This window comes from Delphinus delphis, chromosome 21 (genome assembly GCF_949987515.2).
Source record: "Delphinus delphis chromosome 21, mDelDel1.2, whole genome shotgun sequence".
In the NCBI taxonomy this organism is placed as follows: domain Eukaryota; kingdom Metazoa; phylum Chordata; class Mammalia; order Artiodactyla; family Delphinidae; genus Delphinus; species Delphinus delphis.
The window spans coordinates 2,366,786-2,394,120 of record NC_082703.1 but is presented as its reverse complement, the minus strand read 5'-3'; the positions used below and the strand labels follow the sequence as shown (position 1 = coordinate 2,394,120).

General features: G+C 41.6%; 1 protein-coding gene across 2 annotated transcripts in view; it reads left to right on the top strand.

Annotated features, from left to right (window-relative positions):
• The window catches only part of HOOK3 (hook microtubule tethering protein 3), a 126,068-nt gene that overhangs the window by 29,099 nt on the left and 69,634 nt on the right, over positions 1-27,335 (top strand). For both annotated transcript variants that reach the window (XR_009517908.1, XM_060001429.1), the window contains exons 4-10: positions 1,160-1,210; positions 2,786-2,918; positions 6,213-6,280; positions 13,379-13,441; positions 14,662-14,745; positions 21,324-21,487; positions 25,730-25,870. Coding sequence is in view for 1 of the 2 variants with exons in the window: in XM_060001429.1 (XP_059857412.1) it covers positions 1,160-1,210; positions 2,786-2,918; positions 6,213-6,280; positions 13,379-13,441; positions 14,662-14,745; positions 21,324-21,487; positions 25,730-25,870 (704 nt within the window). In the remaining variant the exon portion in view is untranslated. The remainder of the gene's footprint in view (positions 1-1,159; positions 1,211-2,785; positions 2,919-6,212; positions 6,281-13,378; positions 13,442-14,661; positions 14,746-21,323; positions 21,488-25,729; positions 25,871-27,335) is intronic.

Genomic DNA, 27,335 nt, shown 5'->3' with positions numbered 1-27,335 from the left:
CTAATTTAAAATGTTATAATACGAAAAATTGAACACCCTAGAACCAGAGAAAGTATATTATATATTTTCCGTGTCTCCAAATTTTTAGGCATACAAAACATGTTAGTTTTATTTATGAGATTCTTTTTTTTTTTAATATGAAGTTTTCAGTTTATTTTCTCCCTTAAAAATAAGTATGTCTTTGAGTAACCACTGGATCCCCCTGCTGTGGAATCTTTTATTTGATAGCTATCACTCCTACAGTCTTCTGTCCTAGGACATCTTCAACTATGAGCATCTACCTGGGGACAGCCAGGTAGATGATCAACAGCATCATATCGTGTGTGCATGTGACTTAACGCAAATTCAGCCAGATGAGTTGGGTCAAAAAAAAAAAGGGAAGGAAATAAGTTTACAGTAAGTAGTGCAGGTAACTCTGCCGTGATTTCACCCAGGTAACATGACCAGGAGCCTGCGCCCTGGAGTGGAGTGAGTGTTGGCCCCCATCCTGTCTTGTTACTGGGGTGCTTTTTGTAGCACAAGTATCTTGGCAATGCTGAGCGTTATACTAACATTTAAAGATGCAGTAGTATTTTTTTAACCTTATGGCTCCTAAATATTTACTTGGTCTCAGCTGAAGGAAAACACTTTTCTGACCATGGAGGAATTTGGAATCATTCCTTCATAGGTGACTACCTGATTTGTAGGTTGTGTTAGGAGATATCCAAGGGTAATTTTGACTGTAATTTTTGTTTAATGCTCTAAATTTAGAACTTACCCTCTATGTAACATGCAACTCTACTTTTCAGGGTAAAACAGCACTGAGCTCAAGTCTTCACTAAGGATGATACATTTTTTTTTCCATGCAGAAGATCTACATAATTTAATCTTACTGTTAGGTCTTGTTCAGTTACCTTCGAATTTTTGTCAGTGTGGTTAGAACATTGAAAATTTAACATAATTGGATACTTAATTTGCTTTATAAATCTCTTAGATCAAATAAATTAAGCCACTGATAGTCTTTTTTATGATAGTAATTCAAATGTACTGTTGAATTTTATTTTTTATGTTTACTTTATGATTAACAAGAATGATTAGTTGGTTCAGAAATTTTTTAGGTTAAACTATATTTTCATCTGTGATTGCTTTTTACCCAGTTGGTTTCTCTCTCTTTAAACAGATAAGCAATTTAAAGAAAATTTTGAAAGGAATCCTGGATTACAATCATGAGGTAAGGAGTTTTTATCATTCTGCTTGGAAGTATTACTGTAGGATAGTTTAATCTTACAATATTTTACAGTAGTTTCAAGTAAAGGAAATATTACCTTAATATTAATAATCAGCTTTATCTTCCATTATATGGTCTCTAAGATGTTGGTTCAAAAAGCTGGTTCACCAGCTATTAGATGTTTACTAGATAATCTTTTTCACTATAATATGGATAGTTTGTGAGTGGTTACTCATTTATGTTGAACTTTCCCTTCTGCTGTCCATTAACTCTCTCCTTTCTTCCCTTACTTGTGAAGGTGGTTTAGAGTCCATGCATAGTTACTAACAAGTCCTGTGCCTACTTCCATTTTATTCCTTGGCAAACCCCTACCCCTAGATTAACTCACTTTATCCTCTGAGTCTGCATCAGAACGGTCAGGATATCGCTGGGGAAAAAAATCAGGCAGTGGAACTAGTTTTACTTTAAATTTCATGATCACAGATACCAAGTGGACGCAACATAGCCTAGAAACACCTGTGTTATTTCCTTACTGTTTTTTCCCGACAAGCTTACATGCATTTAAACCTACATCTGTACTTACGTTATCTGTCTTCACCTCAGTGTGTGACTCTGCCGTCCGCCCTACTATTCAAGTCCAGAGCCTACAGATCATCCTGCAGTCCTTCCTTCATTTGATATCATCAGCAAGACCTATAGTTAAATCTCCAAAATACAGTTTTCTCTGTTTCTGCTGCCACCACCCTGTACCGAGCCATCACCAGCTTTTGCTTAGATAACTCGCGGAGTGTGCCCTGATTTCACTTCTGCCCCGCTACAGTCTATTCTCCACTCTCAAGCCAGGATGAGTTTTTAAAAAGGAGAATTTATGTCACTCTCATCCTCCAAGTCATCTTCCATGGTTTCCTGTCGCATCGAGAATCAGATCCATACTTCTTATGAGGAGCCACCGGATGCCACATGACCCTTCTCACCTCCTCTTTCCCTGCTCTTTCCTTACCCATCACACTACAGCCACATTCATCCTGCTTCTGTGCTTTTAGGATCTTCTTTTTTCACTGTAGGGTTATCAGACAGAAACCTACCCGTTTGTCTAAATGTGTCATTTCATTTGGGGCCAGTTTCCCCATGAAGGAAGCCTCCATTCTCTTTCCTTATGTGGGTGTCTTGTTATCAGTATTTTAGAGTCAAATGGAGTGAAGGTGGCCAGGGGAGTCTTCCTGTTGTGGGCATGAACCTATATTTAACTTCTGCTCTTTCTGGTGCCCCCTGGTCCAGAAGCTCTCAGGCTCTACTTCTCTGGAGAGTGCACATCCAGCCTTTCTGGGGGAGGTGGAGGGGTCAGTAGTACTCAGTTTCTTTGCTCAGCGTGCATACCACATACCAGATGAGGGACTAAGTTGTTGTGACTCAGGATAGTTATAATTTATGTATGGGAGGTATAAGTAGAAATTGGGAGTGAGATTGGCTTAACTGCTCTGCTCTTAACAGTGAGTTTCTGACAAACTAATCTCTATCAAGTATTTTATTTGGTCATATAGATGTAAATGCAATTCTCATGTTTTTATCTCTGTCCAGATTTTAGGGCAGCAAATTAATGACTTTACTCTCCCTGATGTGAACCTTATTGGGGAGCATTCTGATGCCGCAGAGCTGGGAAGGATGCTCCAACTCATTTTAGGCTGTGCTGTGAACTGTGAACAGAAGCAAGGTAATTTATTTGACGTTAGTGTATGCATGTAAAATAGTTAAGTAAAGTAATACACATTGTATATTTTATATATAAATCCCATGTACAAACAACAACATCTTAAGGCCACCCACAAAGTATGCCATTTTCTGTGATTTTGCTAGTAATCTGTTTTCAAGCTGAAAAGAGTTTTACAGGTTAGAATAAATTTGATTATGATGATGTTCTTCCCCTTTCTGCAAGACTGCGTAATTCTTTGAGTAGATTATTTTTAACTACACTGAATGTAATGAAATTTACTGTTAATTGGACAAGGTCCAGCCAAATTAATTAATAATTAATTAATAATAGTCAATTCAGCTATAGGAGTGTAAAGTTCGATATTTTAGATTGCAAGTGCAAAGGGTTTACTTCATAAACATTTACTGAATTCATGCATCATGCCGGGGCTTGGAACACAGTGTCAGACAAAACCAATATAGTACCTGCCCTCACGGAACTTGCAGTTGAGTGGGGTGGGCATTTCTAAGTAGAACCCTTGACTTTAAAAGGCAGATGAAAAATTATTTAATGTAGTTCATTGAATTCAGATAAGAATTTCTTATGTATTTATTCTGTTAGGAGATTCATCAGCTCTTGGAGATGTATAGCTGTTAAGAGTTGGCTCATTACTTATTACAGGGTGTGAATAGGAGAAGGCAAGGATGTTACCTATATCCGTCATTCTATGGGAAGACAATCAAAATATTTGTTGAGCTTCTCACACAGACCAAGTGTGCTCTGTAACACCTGGCTTGAGGTTTTCCCTAAAAATTACATAAATGATGAAAAATTTGAACAGGATTTTAACCTCTCACTGTCCAGAGGGCATGCTCTGGTCTCAGGAACACAGCAGAGAGCTTGGATCAAATGCACTTCTGAGTTGCCGAGTGTTACCTGTCACTGCCCTGGGGGCCCGGCCTCTTTCCTCGTCTGCAGAGGGAGGGCACGACAGCTGGTCGTCGTGAGGAGTCGGTGAAACGGTGTGTGTGTTTGCTTCGCAACCCATAGCGCACCGCAGACACAAGGGCTCTGTGTTTAGAGGCTGTTTCTCAGTTCCTAGAAGTGAGGCGTTGGCTCAGCGTGCATTTCTCTTGGCTATCTGACTTGTCAAATTGGGGCACATAAGTGGTGGTGTATTTGAAAAAGCAGAGATTAGCAGTAAAAACGCACTAAAAATAATATTTACCTAGTTCTCCCTCCTGCCTGGTTAACAGAACAAACAGCACTTTTTACAAATTGGGAAACTGAGACTCCTGAGTATTGTTTGACTTGCCCAAGATCTCTTGCTCGTGAGAGGCTAGCGAGGACAAAAACACGTGTCTCCCACATTAGAACTAAATGCTCTTTGTACTGAGCTGAGCTGTAGGCTTTGGACCTAGACGCTCATTTTGCAGGACAGACTCCCTGGCGTAGCCTAGCTCATTCTCCACTGCCTCCTGGATCTGCCAGTAATCATACGTACTTGGATTTTGGACTTTTAAGATTTAACTTTTTTTTTTTTAACTTTTCAAAACTAGTACATTAACGTGGTTCTCATCATCATTTTATCATCCAGCATTTTACGGTGTTCGCGGGGAAGGGCCTTGACGTGGCAACACCGCTTCTTAACTAACGCTTCCCCTCTCACACCTGACTAACCTCCGCCCCCTGTCCCCCGTCACACCCTTCACACCCACAGGGCTGTCGTCCGTCTTCCTCCCATGACTGGGCCACTGCCTCTCCCCACCATGTTCACAGTCTTTCATTCCGATCCCGGCTGTGCCAGCTGCTCTGTAGCCTGGGAATTCTGTGCTTGGTGCCTTGTACCCAACGCTCGTAGGACGCTCCTCACTAACAAACCAAACAAACAAAAACTTCAGCTCAGACTAAAGGGATTCTTTTTTTTTTTTAAACCGGAAAGTGGTTAAGTTATCATGCACAGTATTCCTACTTTGGGCCTAAGAACGATGCCTGTGGTTTAAGTGTGTTGTGTATGCTTGCATATGCATCATTGATTGGGTACAAGCATCCTTACGACAGTACTTCCTTAAAAACATGCTTTGTTTAACTAAAAGCTTTGGCATTAACAACCAGAATGTCGTAATTTAATAGTGCTGTCAAAATTCTTTTTTTTTTTTTAAACAAGTTACCTGTCAAGCAAAGGACTACAGTTTGGCATTCCAAATCCATGAGTTTCTTGCCAGTAGGTCACTGTAACGATTGCACAGTAAGACTCTTTCATATAATATTAGAGTGCTGAGACAATTTTTTTTGGTGATTTTTTGGGTATAGAGTGGAGAGAGGCAGGTTGAGGCTATAATTTCCTAATGACTTTATGTTTTAAAATGTTTCTTATTGGGTGGGGACGGGGGAGTGATGAATTGGGAGATTGGGATTGACATGTATACACTAATGTGTATAAAATGGATGACTAATAAGAACCTGCTGTATAAAAAAATAAAATTCAAAAAAAATGTTTCTTGTTAAAATATATTTACGTATTTGTTGAAATCCAGCTGGCCTATTGATTTTTTATGCTTAATACCTGTTTTTTCATCTATTATTGGATTTGAAAATAATGAAAACTACTTCCAGGGCTTTATTTAGAAGGCAGAATTTTTTTTTTTCAACTTTGGCACTCTGAACGGCTAAGGGAGCCTTCTCTTTTTCGGCATTGGTGAGGGTAAGGTGGATGAAATTGATGCTTTAGCTTATTAGAGACTTGGGTCATTGTTTTAAAGCCCAGGGTTACACAATGTTTAACTATAGCGTCAGTCTCTATCTTAAATTCACCTTAATTCTTTGTCCTGAGCAGGTCTCAGTATCCCTAAGTTTTTTTTTTTTAATTGTAGAAAATATTAAGGTAGAAATTATACACAATTCAATACTTTGATGTCACATAAGAATAAAACACAGACATCAAAGTTTTATAACATGTAGCAAAGAATAATGTGAAAGATTTTTAGATTTTAGGAACAGTAATACAGAGTCCTTTCCATTCTGGCCTTAGGCTGTACCGTTTCATTGTTTTACATTCCCGAGATCCTCCATTCCTGTGACCTTTAGCTGTAGCCTCAACTTTATGGGGGGGGCAGTTATTTTTAAGGACGGATAAATAATGTGATTTTCAGCCTTTACTTTACCTATGACACATGTATTTAACCATATACGAGGAATTCCGAGGAAGAATCAAAACACAGGAAACTTCTTTTCAGAATTCATGAAGTGTTAGCCTTTACTCCCTTGATTGTCTATAACTTGAACACTGACATTCCAGGTTGTTCTTACTTTCAGAGTACATCCAAGCCATCATGATGATGGAGGAATCTGTGCAACACGTTGTCATGACAGCCATCCAGGAGGTATGTTGGACCTTTGTGCTTACAGTTTGTGAGAAGTTAAAGGAGCAAACGTGAGTTTAAGTAATTGAAGTAGAAATTTTAAAAAGAGATTCTCCTACTCATTTTTTGAGAATTTTTTTCTTCGCACTTATGCTATAGCTTGTCTCATTTTTATTTAAACGTTAAATGTTTATCTTGGAATTATAGATATTCCATAACAATTCCTAATTTTTTTTAATGCTCTAATGAATTAGGAATAGTAGACTAATTCCTAAAGCCATTACGAATAATATCTATCTTAAACCAGCAGTCTGCCTCACACTTAAGTATTGGTTTCTTATTTGGAAGGAAATGGGTCTTCAACTCCAGCCAGACTCAAGGCAATTTCTAGATGAATATTTATTTGAAACTGTAGGAGGGGAAAAATGTTTTTCTCCTCTACCCTTTCAAGTTTTTAGCTGGAACCTCTGTTAAAAACAAACAAACAAAAAACAGATTAACAATAGAAGAGCATACAAATGTATTTAAGTTTTACACAACACAGGAGGCTTCATAAAGAAATGAAGATCAAAGAAGTGTTTCTTTTCTTTTTAAATTATTTTATTTATTTATTTTTGGCCGTGTTGGGTCCTTGTTGCTGCGCGTGGGCTTTCTCTAGTTGCGGCGAGCGGAAGCTACTCTTCCTTGTAGTGCGCGGGCTTCTTATTGCGGTGGCTTCTCTTGTTGCGGAGCACGGGGTCTAGGTGCGTGGGCTTCAGTAGTTGCGGCACGTGGGCTCAGTAGTTGTGGCTCGCGGGCTCTAGAGCGCAGGGTCAGTAGTTGTGGCGCATGGGCTTAGTTGCTCCACGGCATGTGGGATCTTCCTGGACCAGGGATCAAACCCGTGTCCCCTGCATTGGCAGGCAGATTCTCAACCACTGTGCCACCAGGGAAGCCCAAAGAGGTGTTTCAACCTGAGTGTTTTGATGCTGGATTTGGTGAAGAGTGGAAAATCTCGTGGAAAAATGTGATAGGGCGAAAAACAGCAAGTCCTGTTTGTTCTGATTCCTTCTGCATCCCTCTGACTTTGGAGATACGGATACTCCTTTCCTCTGAGCATAGGGAGGGTGCCTCTCACGTGAGGGACTTAAGACCTGCTTCAGAGGAAGGTCAGAAAATTTTTCCTGTCCCTGCTGTTTCTCAAATTCCTTCAGCTTGAAACATTCAACATGCCAAACTGCCATATTTGGGGGTAGCATGTCCTGAACTCCATCAGGTGTCAGACATAGAACTATAAGAGTGAAAGTGATCTTAAGATGGGAGAATTTTTTAATCATAGAAGTAATGGAAGAAACCTTTAAGGGAACTAAAATAGTATAGAATGTAAGTAACTAACAGAAAAAAATGCAACAGACAAACATGAAAAATGCTAAATGCAAATTAAGATAAAGTGTTTCCTTTTTTATTCTACTTTTTTTTTTTTTTTTTTTTTGCGGTACGCGGGCTTCTTACTGTTGTGGCCTCTCCTGTTGTGGAGCACAGGCTCCAGACGCGCAGGCTCAGTGGCCATGGCTCACGGGCCCAGCCGCTCTGCGACATGTGGGATCTTCCCGGACCGGGGCACAAACCTGCGTCCCCTGCATCAGCAGGCGGACTCTCAACCCCTGCGCCACCAGGGAAGCCCTATTTTACTTTTTTTATTTTTTATTTAAAAAATTTTTTTAAATATCATTGGAATATAGTTGCTTTACATTGCTGTGTTAGTTTCTGCTGTATAACAAAGTGAATCAGCTCTATGTATACATGTATCCCCATATCTCCTCCCTCTTGTGTCTCCCTCCCACCCCCGCTTCCTGTCCCCCGGCAGGTGGTCACAAAGCACCGAGCTGCTCTCCCTGTGCTATGAAGCATTTCCTTTTAAATCCGACCAACTGACTGTGAATCTAGCAGTTCCCACTACCTCCTCAGATTTGATTATTTGCTGGAATGACTCATAGAACTCAGTAACAGTGACGGTTTATTACAGCAAAAGGATACGAATCAGAACCAACCCCCCACCCCCCGAAATGGAGGTCTGGGAGGGTCCCGAACTCAGTCTCTGTTGTCCCCTCCCCGTGGAATCAAGACATGTCACCCTCCCAGCACATTACTGTGTGACAACACACAGAGAGAGCTGCCAACCGGGGAAGCTCACCCGAGCTTTCATGTGCAGCATTTGTTGGGGTTTCATTTTATAGGTGTGATTGGTTGGATCATTGGCCACAAGGTTGAACTAAATTTCCAGCCCCTGTCTCCTCCCCAGAGGCCAGGCTGGTATCAAGTGGCTCAAAGCCCCAACCCTCCCATATGCGGTTGGTTTTCTTGGCGTCACCAGCCCACAACCAGAGTCATCTCCTAGCTTAAACTATCTAGGGACCCACCATGAATAACAAAGACACTCAGCAGAGAAATCCCAGAGATTTAGCGGCTGCCTCCCAGGCACTGGCGGCAAAGGAGCAGCCAAATTCTCTATCATACAGGACATTTCAACACATCAGAGCTTTTAGGAGAGGATCCGTTTGTCAGTCAGGGCTGATGGTAGCAGGGTAAACTAACAAAACGATGGTCAGCCAAGCAAGATATGAGTTTAATTTGCTCTCAAGTGGTCATGGGTTGGCTCCGTAGGCATCAGGGACACAGCTTTCTTGCATCTTGTTGTCTGCCATCCCTAATGTGTGATTCCCACCCCGTGGTCAGCCGTGGCTGTTTGGCTTCCAGCCCTCACATTCACATTCCGGCCAGCAGGCAGGGCTGAAGGAAGGTTCTCCACTTCCTCTTAGTAAACTTCCAGGAATTCTCACTCCTGTTATCCAGCTGTTACTCACATTGCCACACAGGGAAGCTGGGGAATGTGGTCTTTTTTCCAGGTGGTCATGGACCCAGCCAAAATTTGAGGATTCTGTTACTAAGCAAAGACAGGAAAAACAATAAGGGGGCCACTAACTGTTCTGCCTTACTGTCATTGATTCTGTAATTTCACTTTTAGGAATTTATTCTGAGGAAATCTGAAATAGATGGATGGTGATAATTGTACTGGCAAGCATTTATCTACACCTACTCTGTGCTGATGGTGCCGGTACTCACTAACGCAGTACATTTTACGTGCATATTCATTTTGTTTATTTAGTAAATACTTACCGAGCACCTAGAATGCAGTGGGAGCTATAGGAGGGCCTTCAGGATACAACTATGGAAAAGATAGACATGGCCTCTTGTCTCACAAAGTGTGATCTAAAGGGAAGAGTGGCCAAACGAGCAATTCGAATACATCCAAAGCATTCAGAATGAAAAGTGCCGTGATGGGGAAAAGATAGTAGGACCTCAAAAGAGTGTGTCCCTCAGCGTGGGGATGTTGGGGAAGGGTTCTCAGAGAATGCGGCGTCTCGTCTAAGCACTGGAGGAGGAGAAGAGGTCAGGAAGGGCACACACTTGCGGTCCAGGAGGCAGCCGCGTGGCGCGGGGAGGTGTCGGAAGAAGCCTCAGCAGGCGCGGGAGGTGTGGGTGCTGGAGGCAAGGCAAGAGCGTTAAGGCCAGTAGGATGCCGAGCAGCTTTGTGGAAAGAATTTTGGAAACCAGTGAATTGCTTTTTAAGGAGGAAATACACTGAAGTCTGTATTTGAGAAAATCCAGGCAGTGAGAAGAATGGATTGGAGGAAAACAAGGCTAGAAAAAGGGAGAGCAGTTGAGACCTTAGTAATTATCTGGTGAGGAACGATGGAAGCCTGAACTAGGTTATGGCGGCTGGGTGGAGAGAAGTGGACAGATTTGAACTTTGTCAGAGCTTTATTTAACAGGTTTGGTGACTGATTGGGCCGTGGAGGAGGATGGGGTGGCTGGATAGAATTATGGAATTGAAGAAGGGCTTTTGTAAGATGATTGTCTGTATGTCTTTATTCAGGTGTAGCTGACTGATTTTTTTTTTCTGTTGTGGTAAAATACACATAACATAAAATTTACCATTTTCAAGAATATTTTGTAGCATGTATCAATATTTAGTTCCTTTTCGTGGCTGAGTGATATTCCATGGTGTGGGTGTGCCACATTTTGTTTATCCATTCATCATTTGATGGACGTTTGAGTTGTTTCCACCTTTTCGGTATTGCGAGTAGTGCTGCTATGAACCTGAGTGTACGGGGTTGTTTTGAACACCTGTTTTTATTTTATTTTTTTAATAAATTTATTTATTTGTTTATATATTTTTGGCTGTGTTGGGTCTTTGTTGCTGCACGCGGGCTTTCTCTAGTTGCGGTGAGCAGGGGTTACTCTTCGTTGTGGTGCTCCAGCTTCTCATTGAGGTGGCTTCTCTTGTTGCGGAGCACAGGCTCTAGGTGAGCGGCTTCCGTAGTTGTGGCACGTGGTCTCAGTAGTTGTGGCACATGAGTTTAGTTGCTCTGCGGCACGTGGGATCTTCCCGGACCAGGGCTCGAACCCGTGTCCCCTGCATTGGCAGGTGGATTCTTAACCACTGCACCACCAGGGAAGTCCGAGCACCTGTTTTTAATTCTTTTGGGTATATACCCAGAAATTGAATTTCTGGGTCACATGGTAATTCTGTGTTTAACTCTTTGAGGAAGTGCCAGCACAGGTGTGTTTTCCACCGGTGCTGCACCATTTTACATTCCCACCAGCAATGTGCTAAGAATTCTAATTTCTCTCCCTCATTGTCAACCCTTGTTATTGTCCATCTTCTTGATATTAGCCATCCTAGTGGATGTGAAGTGTTTTCTAATTGTGGCTTATTTGTATTTCCCTAAAGATTAATGATGTTGAGCATCTTTTCATATGTTTGTTGGGCATTTGTATATTATCTTCTTTGGAGAAATGTGATTGGTAATCAAGTAAATGGTAGTCTTTTAATTTTTTAAATGCTAATAGGAAGAAGCCACAGGAAAGAGCAAGATAGAGGTTGAGATAACAAGAGAGAGGATGATAACTAGTACAGGGTCTCTGAGAACCTGGGAAGAGACAGGGTTGAGAGTGTATTACAACAAGATTGAAAAAGGAAAGGATGGGTATGAATGCTGCCAATTTTGTAGGTTAAGGTACAGGAAATTGGGGAATTTCTTACCTGGAGGCAAGGTTTTCTGATAAGAGTAGTGGGGAGTTGGTGAGGTTTGAGAAGTAGGAAAGGTTTGGAATAATCTCTAAAGGGAACAAAGAGACTGCTGATTGGGGAAGCATAGCTGCACTTTGGGGGCAACTTTGAAGGCCCAGCTGAGACTGGAAACTATATATTGTGTTTTATGGTTTAAAAAATATTTATTCTCTCAGTACTTAGCAGTCAGGATATATGGCCAGAAGAGATAGGCAGCTGGATTGGTCTTGGATTGAGATTTTGCCCAGGAGAAGGTATTAAGGTAAGGGAATTGATTATATTGACAAAGTCATCACAATAATAGACCATGAAGTCTAGGCCAGAAAGAGAAGGTAACTGATTAAACAGATGATGAACTGCGTAACTTAAAGTACGGAGTGGGGAGATTTCCAAAAATAAGATGACAATGTTGGCAGAAGAAAGAGGAGTAGGCTTTACGCAGGCAGAACAGTAATGTTCACCGTGGAGTCTAAGCAAAGTGAAGAAGAATGAACGTAAGATGATGGGCTGTCAGTGAAAACCAGGGAGGAAGTCGGGAGGTATAGGACCTGGAAACCTCGTCGAGGTGGACATCCTAGCTGGGATTGACTGGGAGGAGGCTGTGTTCAGGGGGTTTTATCCACTGCTGTGTTATGATAAGAACTAACATGTAACAATGGGGACTGGAAGAAAATACTTCTACTCCCTTCTACCCCCCCCCCGCACCCCCCGAATTAGATCCTTCCTCTCTGAGTGTCTGTCACACATGTCACACATGTCTGTCATCACATGACACTGTATTTGTCTTTCTTACTTGAGCTGTGTGAAACCCATGGCACAGGTAGCTTCTTGAATAGTTCAAAATTATAGACGTGGTTATTTCTGGATGGTAGAATAATGGGTGTTTTCTCTTTGTACTTTTTCTGAATTTTATCTTCTCTACCTTGGGTGTTATTTTTTTAATTGGAAGAAAAATCTTTTGAACATCTTTTTATTAACATTCTTACAATAAAAGAATAAAAATTGAAGTCAGTATTCTTTTACTCTTTCTGAGATTTTTTTCCCTCCTAATAATGCTAAGGGACCTTCACTCTTCTCATGACATTAATATAGAGCAGTGGTTCTCAAACTTCAGTGTGTGGTGCTGGACCCTAACCCCAGAGTCTCTGATTCAGTAAATCTGGGCAGGGACCCAAGAATTTGCATTTCTGACAAGTTCCTAGGCAATGCTGGTGTTGTTGGTTTGGTGTTGTTGGTTTGGGGACTTCTCAGTCAGTGTTGAGAACCACTGATGCAGAGAAGAAGGTACAGCTGAGCATAACATTTCAGTTCTTTAGAGAGTGGGATGAAGGCTGAAATTACAAGATCTCTCAATAGTCTGTCCCCACGTTTCTAATTGTCCCTCTCTTTTGTCCTTCAGACAGAGCATAAGAAGGAAACAGGAGAAAATTGGGACATTTGAGTCTGCCCCTGACATTTGTCACAGTCAGAATTTTACCCCTTCTCCCCAAACCCTCACACACCCTCTGGATCTTCTCTGTGTGCAACACAAGGGTGAGAGAGGCTGAGACCTAGATTCGTGTGTATGTGCGTGTCATCACTGAACATTAGCGGTTAATTTGGGCTGATATTGATGTGACCCACGTTTATTCTTCAGAAATAGTTACTTAGTGTTACTATTTTTCTTACTGAAAAGTCAATATTTTAAATATTTAGCCACATTTTAACTTAAAGACTTGTCTTTTTAGTGGTAAGAATAAGTAATACTTGACTCTCGTGACTGGCCCTGCTGTGAAAATGCATACCAGAATTACACGTGTGATTTTAAGTGAAGGCTAATCCTGCAGCAAAACAAAGCTCCAGGCTGAAGAGCTTCGATGTATAGGAAAATGTTCCTTTTACATTTGTGATTTCATTGTAATTTTTATAATTCTATGCAGCTGGGTGTTCATGTTTGTTGTTGTAAGTGTATTATATAGAATGTCACTTTTTTCTCGTGGTTGTAATCATTTAAATCTTAATTTCAGCTGATGAGTAAAGAGTCTCCTGTCTCTGCTGGGAATGATGCCTATGTTGACCTTGATCGCCAGGTACCTGATCTTGCATTGTTTTTATCCATGCAGAGATTAAAGGGTGAACTTTAGATATTAATGAAAAGGATGTTTCAGTTGAAATTGCTTATGAAATATATTGGTATAATTCTTTATTTTTTACCTAAAATTCAAGAACGTAAGCCACTTTACTAATGGATATTACAAACTTGTAATTAAATTTGTAATTTGTAATTAACATATTATTGTACAGCCCACTTTAAAATAAATTAACCTCTTTAATTTACTATAATTCATGTTTTCTAGTCATGTTTTCTTTTTCCATTAGTGATATCTTTCTGTATGCCACGTTTAACACAATAGATGCAGTCCTGGAAAATGGCATGCATTTAATCCTGTGATTTATTTATAATACAAAAGATATCTTACCTTTTATTTCGTGTTATTCTTCAATTGAAGAAGTCTCCTCTACCCTTCATCTTTGTGAAGAAGTGAACTGTCTGGTTTTCACTGACAGCCCATCATCTTACGTTCGTTCTTCCTCACTTTGCTGACTCTACGGTGAACATTACTGTTCTGCCTGCCTAAAGCCTACTCCTCTTTCTTCTGCCAACATCATCATTTTATTTTTGGAAATCTCCCCACTTCATACTTTAGCTTAAGCATTTCATCATCTCTTTAATCAGTTACCTTCTCTTTCTGGCCTAGACTTCATGGTCTATTACTGTGATGATTTTGTCAATATAATCGATTGTCTTACCTTAATACCTTCTCCCGGGCAAAATCTCAATCCAAACCAATCCAGCTGCCTATCTCTCTGGCCGTATATCCTGACTGCTAAGTACTGAGAGAATAAATATTTTTAAACCATACAACAATTGTGTTGAAATACATTAGCTATTTATTTTAACAATTGAACCCCTGTTCCTCTAGCACATATATATTTTACCAAGGTGAGATTTCTTAGTTATTACAGAACCAACATTACCAAGAACCAAGTAGCCCTAGGAGATGTATAAGAAAACTTGATAAGAGGAAAGAACCAATTTCCAAGTACAGAAAAGACAAGACTCAGGACTAAAAGATGTCTGCAGTTGGAAGAAACCCTTCTTTTGACTCGTGCAGAAGGGTTCTTGATTTCTCCCTGCCCCACAGAAAGAACAGGGGGAAGCGTTTTAGTTTTGTATTGTACATGTGCCATCATTAGTTGTTGCCACGTCATATTGCGACGTTCACTGTAGCTCTTTGCTTCTACCCAGCTGAAGAAAACTTCAGAGGAACTGAATGAAGCTTTGTCGGCCAAGGAAGAAATTGCTCAAAGGTGCCATGAGTTGGATCTGCAGGTAAGAGATCTGGTTTTACACCACCTGTTTGCAGCACGGCTCTGCGTCCCACCACGTGCCCTGGGTCCCACGTGCGGTACAGTTTGGCTGTAACACAGCCCTAGTTTGAGAAGAAAAAGGAAACAGAGCCTGGAAAAAGAGTGCAGACTGAACAAAGGTCAGAGTTTTCCTTCCTTCTCACAGCCCCATCAAATTCATAATAAATGAATTTAAAATGGGATAAGCCCACAAGAAAAGAAGAGAAGGAGGAGAGAGATCGGCTCTCAGGAGGACTGGGGGAGATTTTTAAAAGCCCTGATTTGTAGCGTTTTCCAATTTCCACAGTATAAACACTGTCACAGCGACCAATTCCAGGTTGTTAATGGTTTAACAGTCGGCTCACCAGACTCCCGAATATTTAGCAAGTGGCTCGGTTATAGCCAGCAACAGCACACCACTGCTCATCATCAACCTCAGAAGGCCAAAAGGCAGTTGGATAAAGTGCCAAACGGCCTAAAAGGAGTAAAGAATACAGTGCCAAAAACACCTATAAAGGGGGAGGGAGCTGCTGTAGCTGAACCCCAGAGAAGCCCCCATGCTTGGTGGAAGGCTGCAGCGAGGTGTAATGGGGTCTTCTGTAGGAGAGCTCAGCCCCATTGCCCGTCACCCACTGCAGATACCCTGACCTGTAGCTGGTTTCCCAATCGGAGGGGTCTCTTCTAAAGAAGTTAAGCAAACAGAAGTACAGGAGGTTAGACCGAGTATTAGTATTGCAGGGTAAGGCCCTTTTCATTTTGACCTTTCTGGATTCCCTAATTTACAGAAAACCGATTCTTACATGTGAGGAAAATCTGCGTAACAAAAAAGAGAAGGGTCAAGATAAACAGGAAACTAGCCCTAGAGGAAGTGGAGAAATTGGGGTAGTAGAAAAGATTTTTCTTTTTATTTTGTTTTTGGGGTTTTTTTTGCGGTACGCGGGCCTCTCACCGTTGTGGCCTCTCCCATTGCGGAGTACAGGCTCCGGACGCGCAGGCTCAGGGCCGTGGCTCACGGGCCCAGCCGTGGCTCACGGGCCCAGCCACTCCACGGCATGTGGGATTCTCCCGGACCGGGGCACTGAGCCTGCACGTCCAGAGCCTGTGCTCCGCAACAGGAGAGGACGCAGCGGTGAGGGGCCCTTATACCGCAAAAAAAAAAAAAAAAAAAAAAAAAAAAAAAAAAGGACAAGATGCTATTTTAAAAAGAAAAAATCAGAGATCAAGAAACACTAAAAATAGAATTGTCAAAATAAAAAAATTCAATAGAATAGTTAAAAATAAAGTTGAAGAAATCGCTCCTAAATTAAAAGACAGAAAATTAAGAAATAAAATTGTTTGTCTGGGATTTACCTCAAAATCAGGGAGGAGGGGGGAGTGGATGGAAGTCCAGATAGGTGCATAATTGGCCATGTTTTGATACTTGTTAAAGCTGTGTAGTAGGTACACAGGGTTCGTGATATTTTATACTAGAAGCATCTTACCTTGAAAGGCGTAAGAGTTGGTCATTGCTTTGGATGCAGATAGGAAGAAATGTGATCAGAGCACACTTTCTGGGTGATGTAGTAAATAATATTTACCTAGTCATAAGGTTAAGTGCTGTTAATTGCTTTTCAGATTCTAAAATTCAGCTATACACAAATGCAGTATTTTACAATAATGATAAATAAGAGTTGGTTGTTTTTATGAGCAGGATATAAATAGTCTCTTTGACGGTGTAACATTCAAGTCGTACACTGGGATTGGCAGACTGCAGTCGGCCCTCTGTCTCGTGAGTAAAGTGGTAGTGCAGGCAGGCTTGTTCCTTGATGTGCTGTCTCTGGTGCTTTCACGCTGCAAAGACAGGGTTGAGGACTTGCCACGAGACCTGTGGCTCTGAAAGGCTCAGCTGTTCACTGCCCTATTCCTTACAGAAGAGTTTACCAGTCCCTGGTGTGAACAGATCGCAGAGCGAGTGGCGGGGCTGCAGAGAGGTTATGAGGAGATTGGTGGCAGCGCCATGACACACTCAGCCCTGCAGAAGGCAGTCGTAACACAGGCGTGCTGATGTGACCTCTGAGGTAGCGATGTGAACGTCACTGGTCTTCAGCATCTAGCCCTGCCTGTGGAGAAGCAGTGTTATGAAAGTAAAGATGCGGGTGCTGGAGGTGAGCAGGAGAAGCAGGGCGAGGCAGGGCGGTGAGGGCCCGGTGGGGACCCCCGTGTTCTCGTCTCACCACGAGGGAGCACCGGCAGTACACGGCCGGCCGCTTCTCGCCATCCAGTCTCAGCTCCAAATCACGTGGTTTATCTGTCATGAAATATTCACTGGGCACTTAGGTGTGCCCAGTACTAACCTCAGCCTCCCCGGGAAGTTCCTCGGTCACCAGCCTACAGTCGTCCTCCAGCCTCTCCTCTTAGTCTTTTTTTAAAATAAATTTATTTATTTATTTATTTATTTTTAGCTGTGGTGGGTCTTCATTTCTGTGCGAGGGCTTTCTCCAGTTGCAGCGAGCGGGGGCCACTCTTCATCGTGGTGCGCGGGCCTCTCACTGTCGCGGCCTCTCCCATTGCGGAGCGCAGGCTCAGTAGTTGTGGCTCATGGGCTTAGTTGCTCCGTGGCATGTGGGATCTTCCCAGACCAGGGCTCGAACCCGTGTACCCTGCATTGGCAGGCAGATTCCCAACCACTGCGCCACCAGGGAAGCCCCTCCTCTTAGTCTTGCTTTAACCTTCTGCAGAGCACTTTCACTCTAGGTCTTGCATGTATTTATTAGTTTACTTTCTTGCTTAATATGATTTGTCCTTGTTTATATATTTACTATGATGATTTGTTTAGAATATGTAACACATAAGAATAAGAACTGTCTCTGCGTTTTTCATCGTGGTATCCCTTGCACCTGGACAATTGCAGCAGTGCCTAGCACATGGTAGACCCACGATGAGTATCTGAGTGAGCTAATGAGTGGGCACGTGATGGAGTGAAACAAGTCAATGAGTAGTTGTTCAAAATTGCAGAGGTGGCCAGTGAAAGGAGCAGGAATAGTGCCATAACTATTTGTGGAAACGGGGGATGCCGCAAGTGGCTCTAATTTCACATGTCAGAGGAGACAAGTCACTAGATAATGTGTAAGGTTGATAAATCAAGAAATAGTGGGTATAACATGTTGTTGAGAGATGTCAAGTCACAGCCAAAAACAATAAAATTAGGAACATTAAAACTAGTTGTCAGGCTTCCCTGGTGGCGCAGTGGTTGAGAGTCCGCCTGCCGATGCAGGGGACACGGGTTTGTGCCCCGGTCCGGGAAGATCCCACATGCCACGGAGCGGCTGGGCCCTTGAGCCATGGACACTGAGCCTACGCGTCCGGAGCCTGTGCTCCGCAACGGGAGAGGCCACAGCAGTGAGAGGCCCGTGTACCGCAAAAAAAAAAAAAAAAAAAAAACCTAGTTGTCTCTTGGAAGTAGAAAAACTCAATGGGAAACTGTAGCTTTCCATTATAAGCCCCTTTGCTTTATTTGCTTTTTTTTCCTTAAATTGTGTTTATGTATTATTTTTAATTATTCTCCTTGTTGACTAAAAGAAATGCACAACATGAGAGTTGTGAGTTAAGGTTTCTTTGGGGCAAAATGAGGACAATAGCCCAGGAGACAGCATCTCAGCTCTGAGGAACTGCTCCAAAGTGGTGGGATGGAGGTCAGTATGTATGTGATTTAGGTGAAGAGGGTGCGTGCAGTGAAGCACACGTTCTGGTAGAAGGTGGCTGCCAGTCACAAGGAGCAGTTGTCACCGTTGATGATTTTAGTGCTTTTCTAGATATGAGGAGATGCAAGAATTGGGCTCATAAAATCTTCTCCTGAAAATATCTAACTATCTGAAGGCCTGTTCTGCCAGTTTTCCCAGAGCACGGGGGGCCCCGTTCCTGATCTCTTCCTGAACTCCTTTCAGGGAGCGTTACAGGTCAGCGGCTGCAGCAGCTCATGATTTAATCCTTGTTGAGGCAGATGGCAAGTACCAATTTGTAGTTGACACCTTTTTCTGTGTATGTGAAAAGGATTTCTGCCAAATATATTGAATTAAATTACTTTAGCAACATTTGCTAGTCTGATGAGTCTGGTATTAAGGTGTTGCATTATGCACTCAGCGTTCATATAAATTGACCACATACCAGGCTATAAAGCAATTCCCAATAAAATTCAAAGAATCTGTGTCTTTAGATCATGCTTTCTGACCAAAGTGCAATTTAAGATAGAAATTATTAACAAAGAAATGAGCTTTTAAATTTTAAAGCCTTAAACATTTATTTTAAAAAGAATGAAAGAGCAGAAATGAATGAAATAGACCAGTGGCACGGAATTGAGCTACTACTCTACTCTGAGAAAAGACTCGTGCGTTTATGGAAATCTGACAAGTTAGAGAGCTGGCATTTCAGACTCATTCATTTATTCAGCAAACATTGAGCACCCACTCCAGACCATCCACTGTTCTAGCTGCTGTCAATACAGTGAAGATAGGGGAAAACACAGAAATGGGTAAAACATCCCTGCCTCCAAGGTGCTTGCACGCGATAAAGAAAACAGACAGTGAACAGGATAAGAATACGGTCTGTTGTGTGCTGCTGATAAGTATTCTAGAGAAAGGGGGACTCGGGGGGGGCGGGGGCACGGGGTGGGAGGAGCTAGTTCTGACTGGGTTGTCAGCAAAGGCCGCCGGGGAGGCAGCAAGTTAGTAAATCCTAGAGGGTGGATAAGCGGCCTCCCAGGCTTCCTGCGAGGCTCATCCAGGCTCATCCAGGCTCAGCGGGACAGCTGGTGTCTCCGGGAGCACGAAGGTGAGGGCAGCAGGAGTGAAGCCTGGGGAGAGGAGTCCATCTGCAGAGGCCTGACGGGCCTTGGTACAGGCTGCGTAAATAAATGGGAAGCCGTTGGAGGCTTGTGAGCAAAGACGTCCTGTGATCCGAGTTTTATTTTAATGGATTATGGTGGCTGCTGGGTGGTGAGGGCCAACTCAAGGGGACTAATTCAGAGGCCTTCGCAATAATCAGGCAAAATATTAGGTTGGCTTAAATCAGAATTGAGGGGCGGTTAGAAGTGGTTGAAATCCGTCTGAAGGCAGAGCCGCTGATGTTTGCTGAAAGAGTGGGCGTGGGTGTGAGGACGAGATGGGACAGATCCTGCCAGAGCAAGTGGAAGGACAGAGTTAGCATCGCTGAGATGGGGAAGACAGTGGGAGGGCAGGGCGGGGTGTGGGGGAATGAGAGTCCCACCTGGACAGGTTAAATTCAGACGCCTGGTGGACCTCCAGTTGGACGTGATACCCACTGCGGGGTTCCAGGCTGGAAATAGAAACATGCGAGCTGTCAGTGGATAAATTATGTTGACAGCCCAGAAGCTGGAAGCCATCAATGTATTTAGAAAGGAAAAGCCATGCGTGTGCCAGAGGCAGGGAGGTGAAGAGGGCTTGACTGGAGTAAAGAGGAGGCACACAGACCAGGAGAGGGAGGTGTCCTGGGAGCCACAGAAGGCAAGGTCGGCTGATCCTGAGGATGGTGGGGCAATAGCCCAACTGGAAGAAAATGGGGGTGGAGAGGGAGAATCAGAAATGGCAGGTGACTTCTGTTTTTACAGTTTTTTGAGATGTAGTTGACATACAACAAACTGCTCATCTTTGAAGTGTACAGTTCTGATGCATGTTGACATGTATAAACGTGCGAAACCATCACCACAATCAGGATAGTGAGTTCTCATGACTCTGTAATCCTCTTCCAGTGCCGGCTCTGCTTTCTGTCACTGTAGATTAGCTTGTGTCTTCTAGAATTGCATATGAAAGGAGTCATACACAGTGTACTCTTTTTCTGCCTGGCTTCTTTCATTATTTTGAGATTCATGCATGTTATCGGTATTAATAGTTAATTCTTTTGTTTGTCAGATAGTATTCTGTTGTATGGATGTGCTGCAATTTATTTATCCATTCACCTACTGGTCAACGTTTGTTTTTCTGTATTACAAATGAAGCTGCTATAAACATTCTACGTCTCTGTGTGGACATATGCTTTTAGTTCTCTTTGGTAAATAAATACCTAAGTGGAAAATGTCTGGGTTATGTGGTAGTTGCATGTTTAATTTTTTAGGAAAATGCGAACCGGTTTCTCACAGCCTGTGGAACATTTCACGTGCTGAACAGGTGTGTGAAGCTCCCATCTGTTTTCATCTTTACCAACACTTGGTACAGCCAGTCTCTCTGATTTTCGGCATTCTAGTGGGAGTAAGTGTATGGATATAACATTGTGGTTTCAATTTGCATTTCCTTAATGACTAATCATGAGTATCTTTTTGTGTGCTTAGTTGCCATTACATATCTTCTTTGGTGAATTACCTTTTCAAATGTAAAATAAAGAATGAATTCTTGCTTACTCTTACGTACTGCTCTGCCTGTGCAATATTCCAAAATAATGTCAGTGTTTTAAGTGGAGGTTGCTTGTACTTCTTTAAAAACAGGCTTTAATTCGTAATGGTAATTCACAAGTGATTATGCGGATTCCAGTGTAACTGGAGAAAATAAACACTGTCTTCCTATATTCTAACAGGTTGCAGCATTGCAAGAGGAGAAAAGTAGTCTGTTGGCAGAGAATCAGGTATTAATGGAAAGGCTGAATCAGTCTGATTCTATAGAAGATCCTAACAGTCCAGCAGGAAGAAGGCATCTGCAGCTCCAGACTCAGTTAGAACAGCTCCAAGAAGAAACATTCCGGTAAGGGACAACTCACTCAGATCTCATTTTTTTAGATTTGGTAATGTCTTTTTTTTATATATAAATTTATTTTATTTATTTTTGGCTGGGTTGGGTCTTCGTTGCTGCGTGCAGGCTTTCTCTAGTTGCGGCGAGCGGGGGCTACTCTTTGTTGCGGTGCACAGGGTAATAATGTCTTTTAAAGTTAAGAATATAGTGTTAGGACTTTCGGGTAACTGCAGACCAGGGAGGCTGTGCAATTAGCCACTTCCCAAAAGTCTTCCCACACGACATGAAATAACTGCTCATTTAGGAAAATCTATGAATGCTCACCCTCAATATGACTTGCAGACAGAATGCCCCAACTGAACAATAACTGTGAGTGAAAGGAAGGAAGCAAATACCAGCCCACCTCCATCCTGCCAGGCACTCTGAGGCAAGTAAAGGCAGACAGAGAAAAAACTCAGAGACAGAGGAAGAACTAGCGAAGGGGCCTGAGGGTGAGTTGGAGCAGTCGCTGCAAAGATTAAATTCACTCAAAATCGGAAATTACTTTAAAACAAAAAAGGAAATTAGATCACAAACTGCAGGGATAGGAATTCAAAGAAAGTGTATCTTCTTAAAGGACCAAATGCCAAAATAATAAACAGGCACGGAATTTAGAGATTGTTGCCGTTTCCAGAGCACAGTTTAAAGAAACGCAAAATAAAGGCCAGGTGCGTGGGTTATAGAGACAAGCCTATTTAAAGGGCGAGCTGATGTAAAGGGGCAGTCTTCCAGACACATCTTCTGGGAGAGGAAAAGGCCAAAAAGAAGGAAGAGGGCCCATTGGTGATTGGATGGTGAAATGGAAAAGAAGAAAAGGAAAAATTTGGTGTCCTGCAAGACAAAATAGAACCCCAAAGTTGAAGGACTTGGCAGTATGATAAAATATTGTGTTGTGATTTACTAGAAAACATATCCTGGCCTGTTTCTTACCCAACCATAGATTTTCAGTGTCAAAACTGGGAGAAATTAAATATCAATTAGGTTTTTTTTACTTGTGCAGTGACTCAGTCCTTTGTTTCCCCATGAAATGTTTGCATTTTTTTTTTTGGCCTTGACAGGAAAAAATAAACAAATTTTCTTAGTCTTCTCAGAAACCTTAGACAAACAGTCCATCCCCTATGGTCTACACCTGTGGTTCAGAGTGTGATCCGAGGACCCTCTCAGAGAGTCTTCAGGGCCCTCTCTTTTCCAACTGCATTTCTGTGCTTGGCTGGATCTCCTTCATATACCGCAGCCAAAAAACCATCACAGCAGACCAGTGTAGAAACACCTATGGGAACCCAGCTGTCTTCTACTAAACCAGATGATTTGAGTCACAGAATATAAAAAATATTGCCACTCTCCTCATCATTTTTTAGTTTTAGACAATAGAGTTATTTTTCATAAACAGTATGTTGTCTATATTAACATAATGGGTTTATTACTATTATTTTCAAATGACTGACATCTCATTTATGAGTATTCTTTAAATAATTCCTGAATAAAATAGTAGCAAATTCAATCCAGTACTAAAGTAAGCTTTATCCCAGGATTGTTAACCTGTTGAGTATTATTAAATCTGTTACAGTAACTATTAAATGTATTATAACTCCTCCAATTCATAAGGTAAAGGAGAAAGAAAAATATAAAATAAGCTTGGTACATGAAATTCTCAGTAAAGTTAAGAATGAAATGAGGATGAGTATTAATCTATTATTTGACATTTTCCTAGACATTCCAAAAATCCTGGCTTTGCCACTTACTAGCTGTGTAACCTTGGGCATGCCTCCATTTTCTCTACTATAAGATGGTATAATAGTATTATCTACCTTCTAGAATTTTTGTGAGCATTAAATGAGTTAATATATATATAAAGTATTTTGAGAATATTGCCTGGCACATAGATGCTATATAAGATTTCGCTGTTATTACTTTTCTAGAAAATGAAATAAGAAAAAGATATGAGATTAAAATATTGGGAAGACAAAAAGTATCAATAAACGATGATTATTTGTAGATAATATGTGTGTCCACCCAGAAAATATAAGAGAATTAACTCAGAAGTTCTTAGAACCAATAAACATTTAACAGGGAGAGGGTAATGTAAGACTGCTGCATAGGTCGTAAGTTTTTTTACCAATAACTAGTTAGTATCATCAGGAAAAACTTCCATTTATAAGTATTTAAGTGAAGAATAAAAAAAAAAATTAAGTACAGGCTTCCCTGGTGGCACAGTGGTTGAGAGTCCGCCTGCCGATGCAGGGGACATGAGTTCGTGCCCCGGTCCGGGAAGATCCCACATGCCCTGGAGCGGCTAGGCCCGTGAGCCATGGCTGCTGAGCCTGCGCGTCCGGAGCCTGTGCTCCGCAACGGGAGAGGCCACAACAGTGAGAGGCCCGCGTACCACAAAAAAAAAAAAAATTAAGTAATATGAAGGAGTTAGATGACAAAAACTTCTAAGTTATACATAAAACATAATACTGTGTGGAGAGAGAGAACATATTTTTAGGTGTTTTTAATGGAACATTGTAAGAATGCCATTTTTTCTTAACTTATATAATTTGGACTTGATTCCAATTCAAATTTTATGTTCATCTAGAAGTATTAATGAACAAGAGATTCCCAAAATGTTTTGAGAACAAAGTATAATGAGGGAATACTGGCCACACCCAAGTACTAATATACTAATGAAAATAGCTTGGTACCAGTGCAGCAAAATAGACACCAATGACACAAATGAAGATCCAGAAACCAGTCCAAGTATATATAAAAATATGTAATGTGATAAAGATGGCATTTTCTAATCAATAGGGAAAGGTTAAATTATTTGTTAAACAGTTTTGGAATGGTTGGTAGATATTTTGGCAGGAAAAGTTAGATTCCTGTACTACATCATATACCCAAATGAATTCCAGGGAAATTGAAAACGTTAATGTTAAAAATGAAACTGTATAAATACTAACAGAAAACAAAGAATTAGAAGGAAAAAAAAGTTCTAATTGCACATTAGAAGTAGAAACTATACTTATATGGGGAATCTAAAAAGAAATGATACAAATGAACTCATTTACAAACCAGAAACATACTCAAAGACTTAGAGAACTTATGGTTACCAGGGGGAAAGGGTGGGGGGAAGGGATAGTTAGGGAGTTTGGATCAACATGTACACACACTGTCATATTTAAAATGGATAACCAACAAGGACCTACTTTAGAGCACAGGGAACTCTGCTCAATGTTGTGTAGCAGCCTGGATGAGAGGGCAATTTGGGGGAGAACGAATACCTATATATGTATGGCTGAGTCATTTGCTCGGCACCTGGAACCATCACAACATTGATAACTGGCTATACCCCAACATAAAATAAAAAGTTAAAAAAAATTAAAAGAAGTAGAAACTATGAAGTGTAAGATTCATCAATTGAATTACATAAAAATTAAGAATTTCTGTACATTAAATACTTACATAAATAAAATTAAAAGTAAATAGGGCTTCCCTGGTGGCGCAGTGGTTGAGAGTCCGCCTGCCAATGCAGGGGTCACAAGTTCGTGCCCCGGTCCGGGAAGATCCCACATGCCGTGGAGCGGCTGGGCCCATGAGCCATGGCCGCTGAGCCTGCGTGTCCGGAGCCTGTGCTCCGCAACGGGAGAGGCCACAACGAGAGGCCCGCGTACCGCAAAAAAAAAAAGTAAATAATCAATGATAAATATTTGTGACATGAGAAAGAATCTTTTAAATCCAAAGGAAGGATGTATGTTAAACAAAACAAATTAATATAAATTAGGAACAATATTATCCATATTTTGGGGGGAAAAGATCTATGAATAGAAATCAGACTGGAGGTTATACTCCAAAAATGTTAACAGTAGGTATCTGTCTAGAGCAATGCATAATTCTTATCTTCTTTGCTTTTCTGCATCTTGTGAATTTTCAAAAGGAATATGTGTTAATTTCATCATTGAAAATAAAACTTTAAATAAATTATAGCTGCTATATTTTGGCGTCTAACTTTCTGAGTAGAGGAATGGCGATCCGTTGTTACCTTTCTGCAAGTCTTGGAGCAGTAGAATCCGTTTCCAGGATAGTTAAAACTTGGAAATACAGTGTATGGTCACAAAAGTAGGAGACAAATCCAAGAAGAATTTATTTTCATGTTTCTTACTTACTTTTCCTGTTCTAAGGAGAATTATTAGACAGTAAATAGTGCTTTCTTGGTCTGTTTTGTTTCGGTTACAGACTTGAAGCAGCCAAAGATGACTATCGAATACGCTGTGAAGAGTTACAAAAGGAGATGTCTGAACTTCGGCAGCAGAACGATGAACTGACCACTTTGGCAGATGACGCTCAGTCTCTAAAAGATGAAATAGACGTTCTTAGGTAGACAACCTTCCCATCTTTGTAGAATCTCACACCTGTGATCCCCCAGAACAGTTCTGCCACCGATTTTACAAACTCTAGGGTCTTTGAGCACAGGAAGATGGGTTCAGATCCCAGTGCTGCCGTTTAGTCAACCTCTATGGAACCATTTTCTCATCTGTAAGATGGAAATAACACACATACCTACCTCAGACTGACATGTGGAATTAAGTGAGGTGATATTTGTAAGCACTTGGAACAGTATCTGGCAAATAAGTGCTGTATATAAATGTTTGTTAAATAGAAATTAACCTCTGGCCACCACTTCATACTTGCGTAGCTCTGAGCTTTTCTCATTACTACTCCTGTTCTTTAATTTTGCATCCTTCAGTCACTTGGTCTTCCTCTTTCTCAGATACCGTCACACCCACACACATGGCTCATTTCCTTGCTGGACTCAACTGTTCTCTCACTGGGCACCTCACTCCCTGCCACCTCGTTTCTGCACCATTCTGCTTGTGTAATCTATCCTCTGTTGGATCATTCCAACCATCTATGTTTTATGCGTTTGCTCTTTGAATGCTGAGAACAAACAGGGAAAATCACAGTGAGGTAGTTTTGTCCTACTGCAGACTAGTGATCTTACTCTCCACTGGTCCCCTCCCACTGGTCCACCGCTCTACTGCCCATCCGTGTGGGCTCCTAGCACTGGTCCACTGTTCTACTGCTCATCCGTAGATTGCTCTGTCTCCCGTTTCTCTCATAGCTGCTATGTATTTTCATAACTCTTCTCACCTGACTGACCCCACCACACCTCTCCTGTGCTTCAGTCTCAGTAGATGACATTGTCTCCTGCACTGAGGAACGAGGCCATGACCTATGGACCCTCCATGTGCTGTGTCTCCTGCATTCGCGCCCATCTTTTCTCTTTTGCTTCTAGAGTGCAGACCTGTTACTCGTCCTCCTGTCCAGTGCTATCCTTCAATGCTCTGGGTCTCAACCCTTCTTGCTTCTGCAGGGACTGTGCTACATCAGTTGTCATTTCCCTTCACATTTGAATCTGCCTCCTTAGCATACATTTATATGTTTCTATCCCTCTTATCTTAGAAAAAGTGAGAGACCTATTATTCTCTCCTTCCCTCCAGAACAAATTTAGATTACACAAGGTAAAGTTTATATTCTTTCCTTAACCCACTAAAATTCACCACTGCCTACCCCACTGCTCCACCAAAACAGCTGTTCCTCTGGTCACTAATAACAGCCTAATTGCCAAATTATTTGGACAGTGTACAATTCATTTTGCTTTTGTGCTACATGTGACTCTGTTGGCTACCCCCTCCTACTTGCATTCCTTAAATTTTATAATGTTGTCTATTATAAATTTTGCTGTAATTTTGGTCATACTTTTGAACCTGCACAAAAAACTAAGCTGGACTCACCTTTGGTCTTATAATTTCATTAGAACGTGTTACTTCCTGGCAATCCG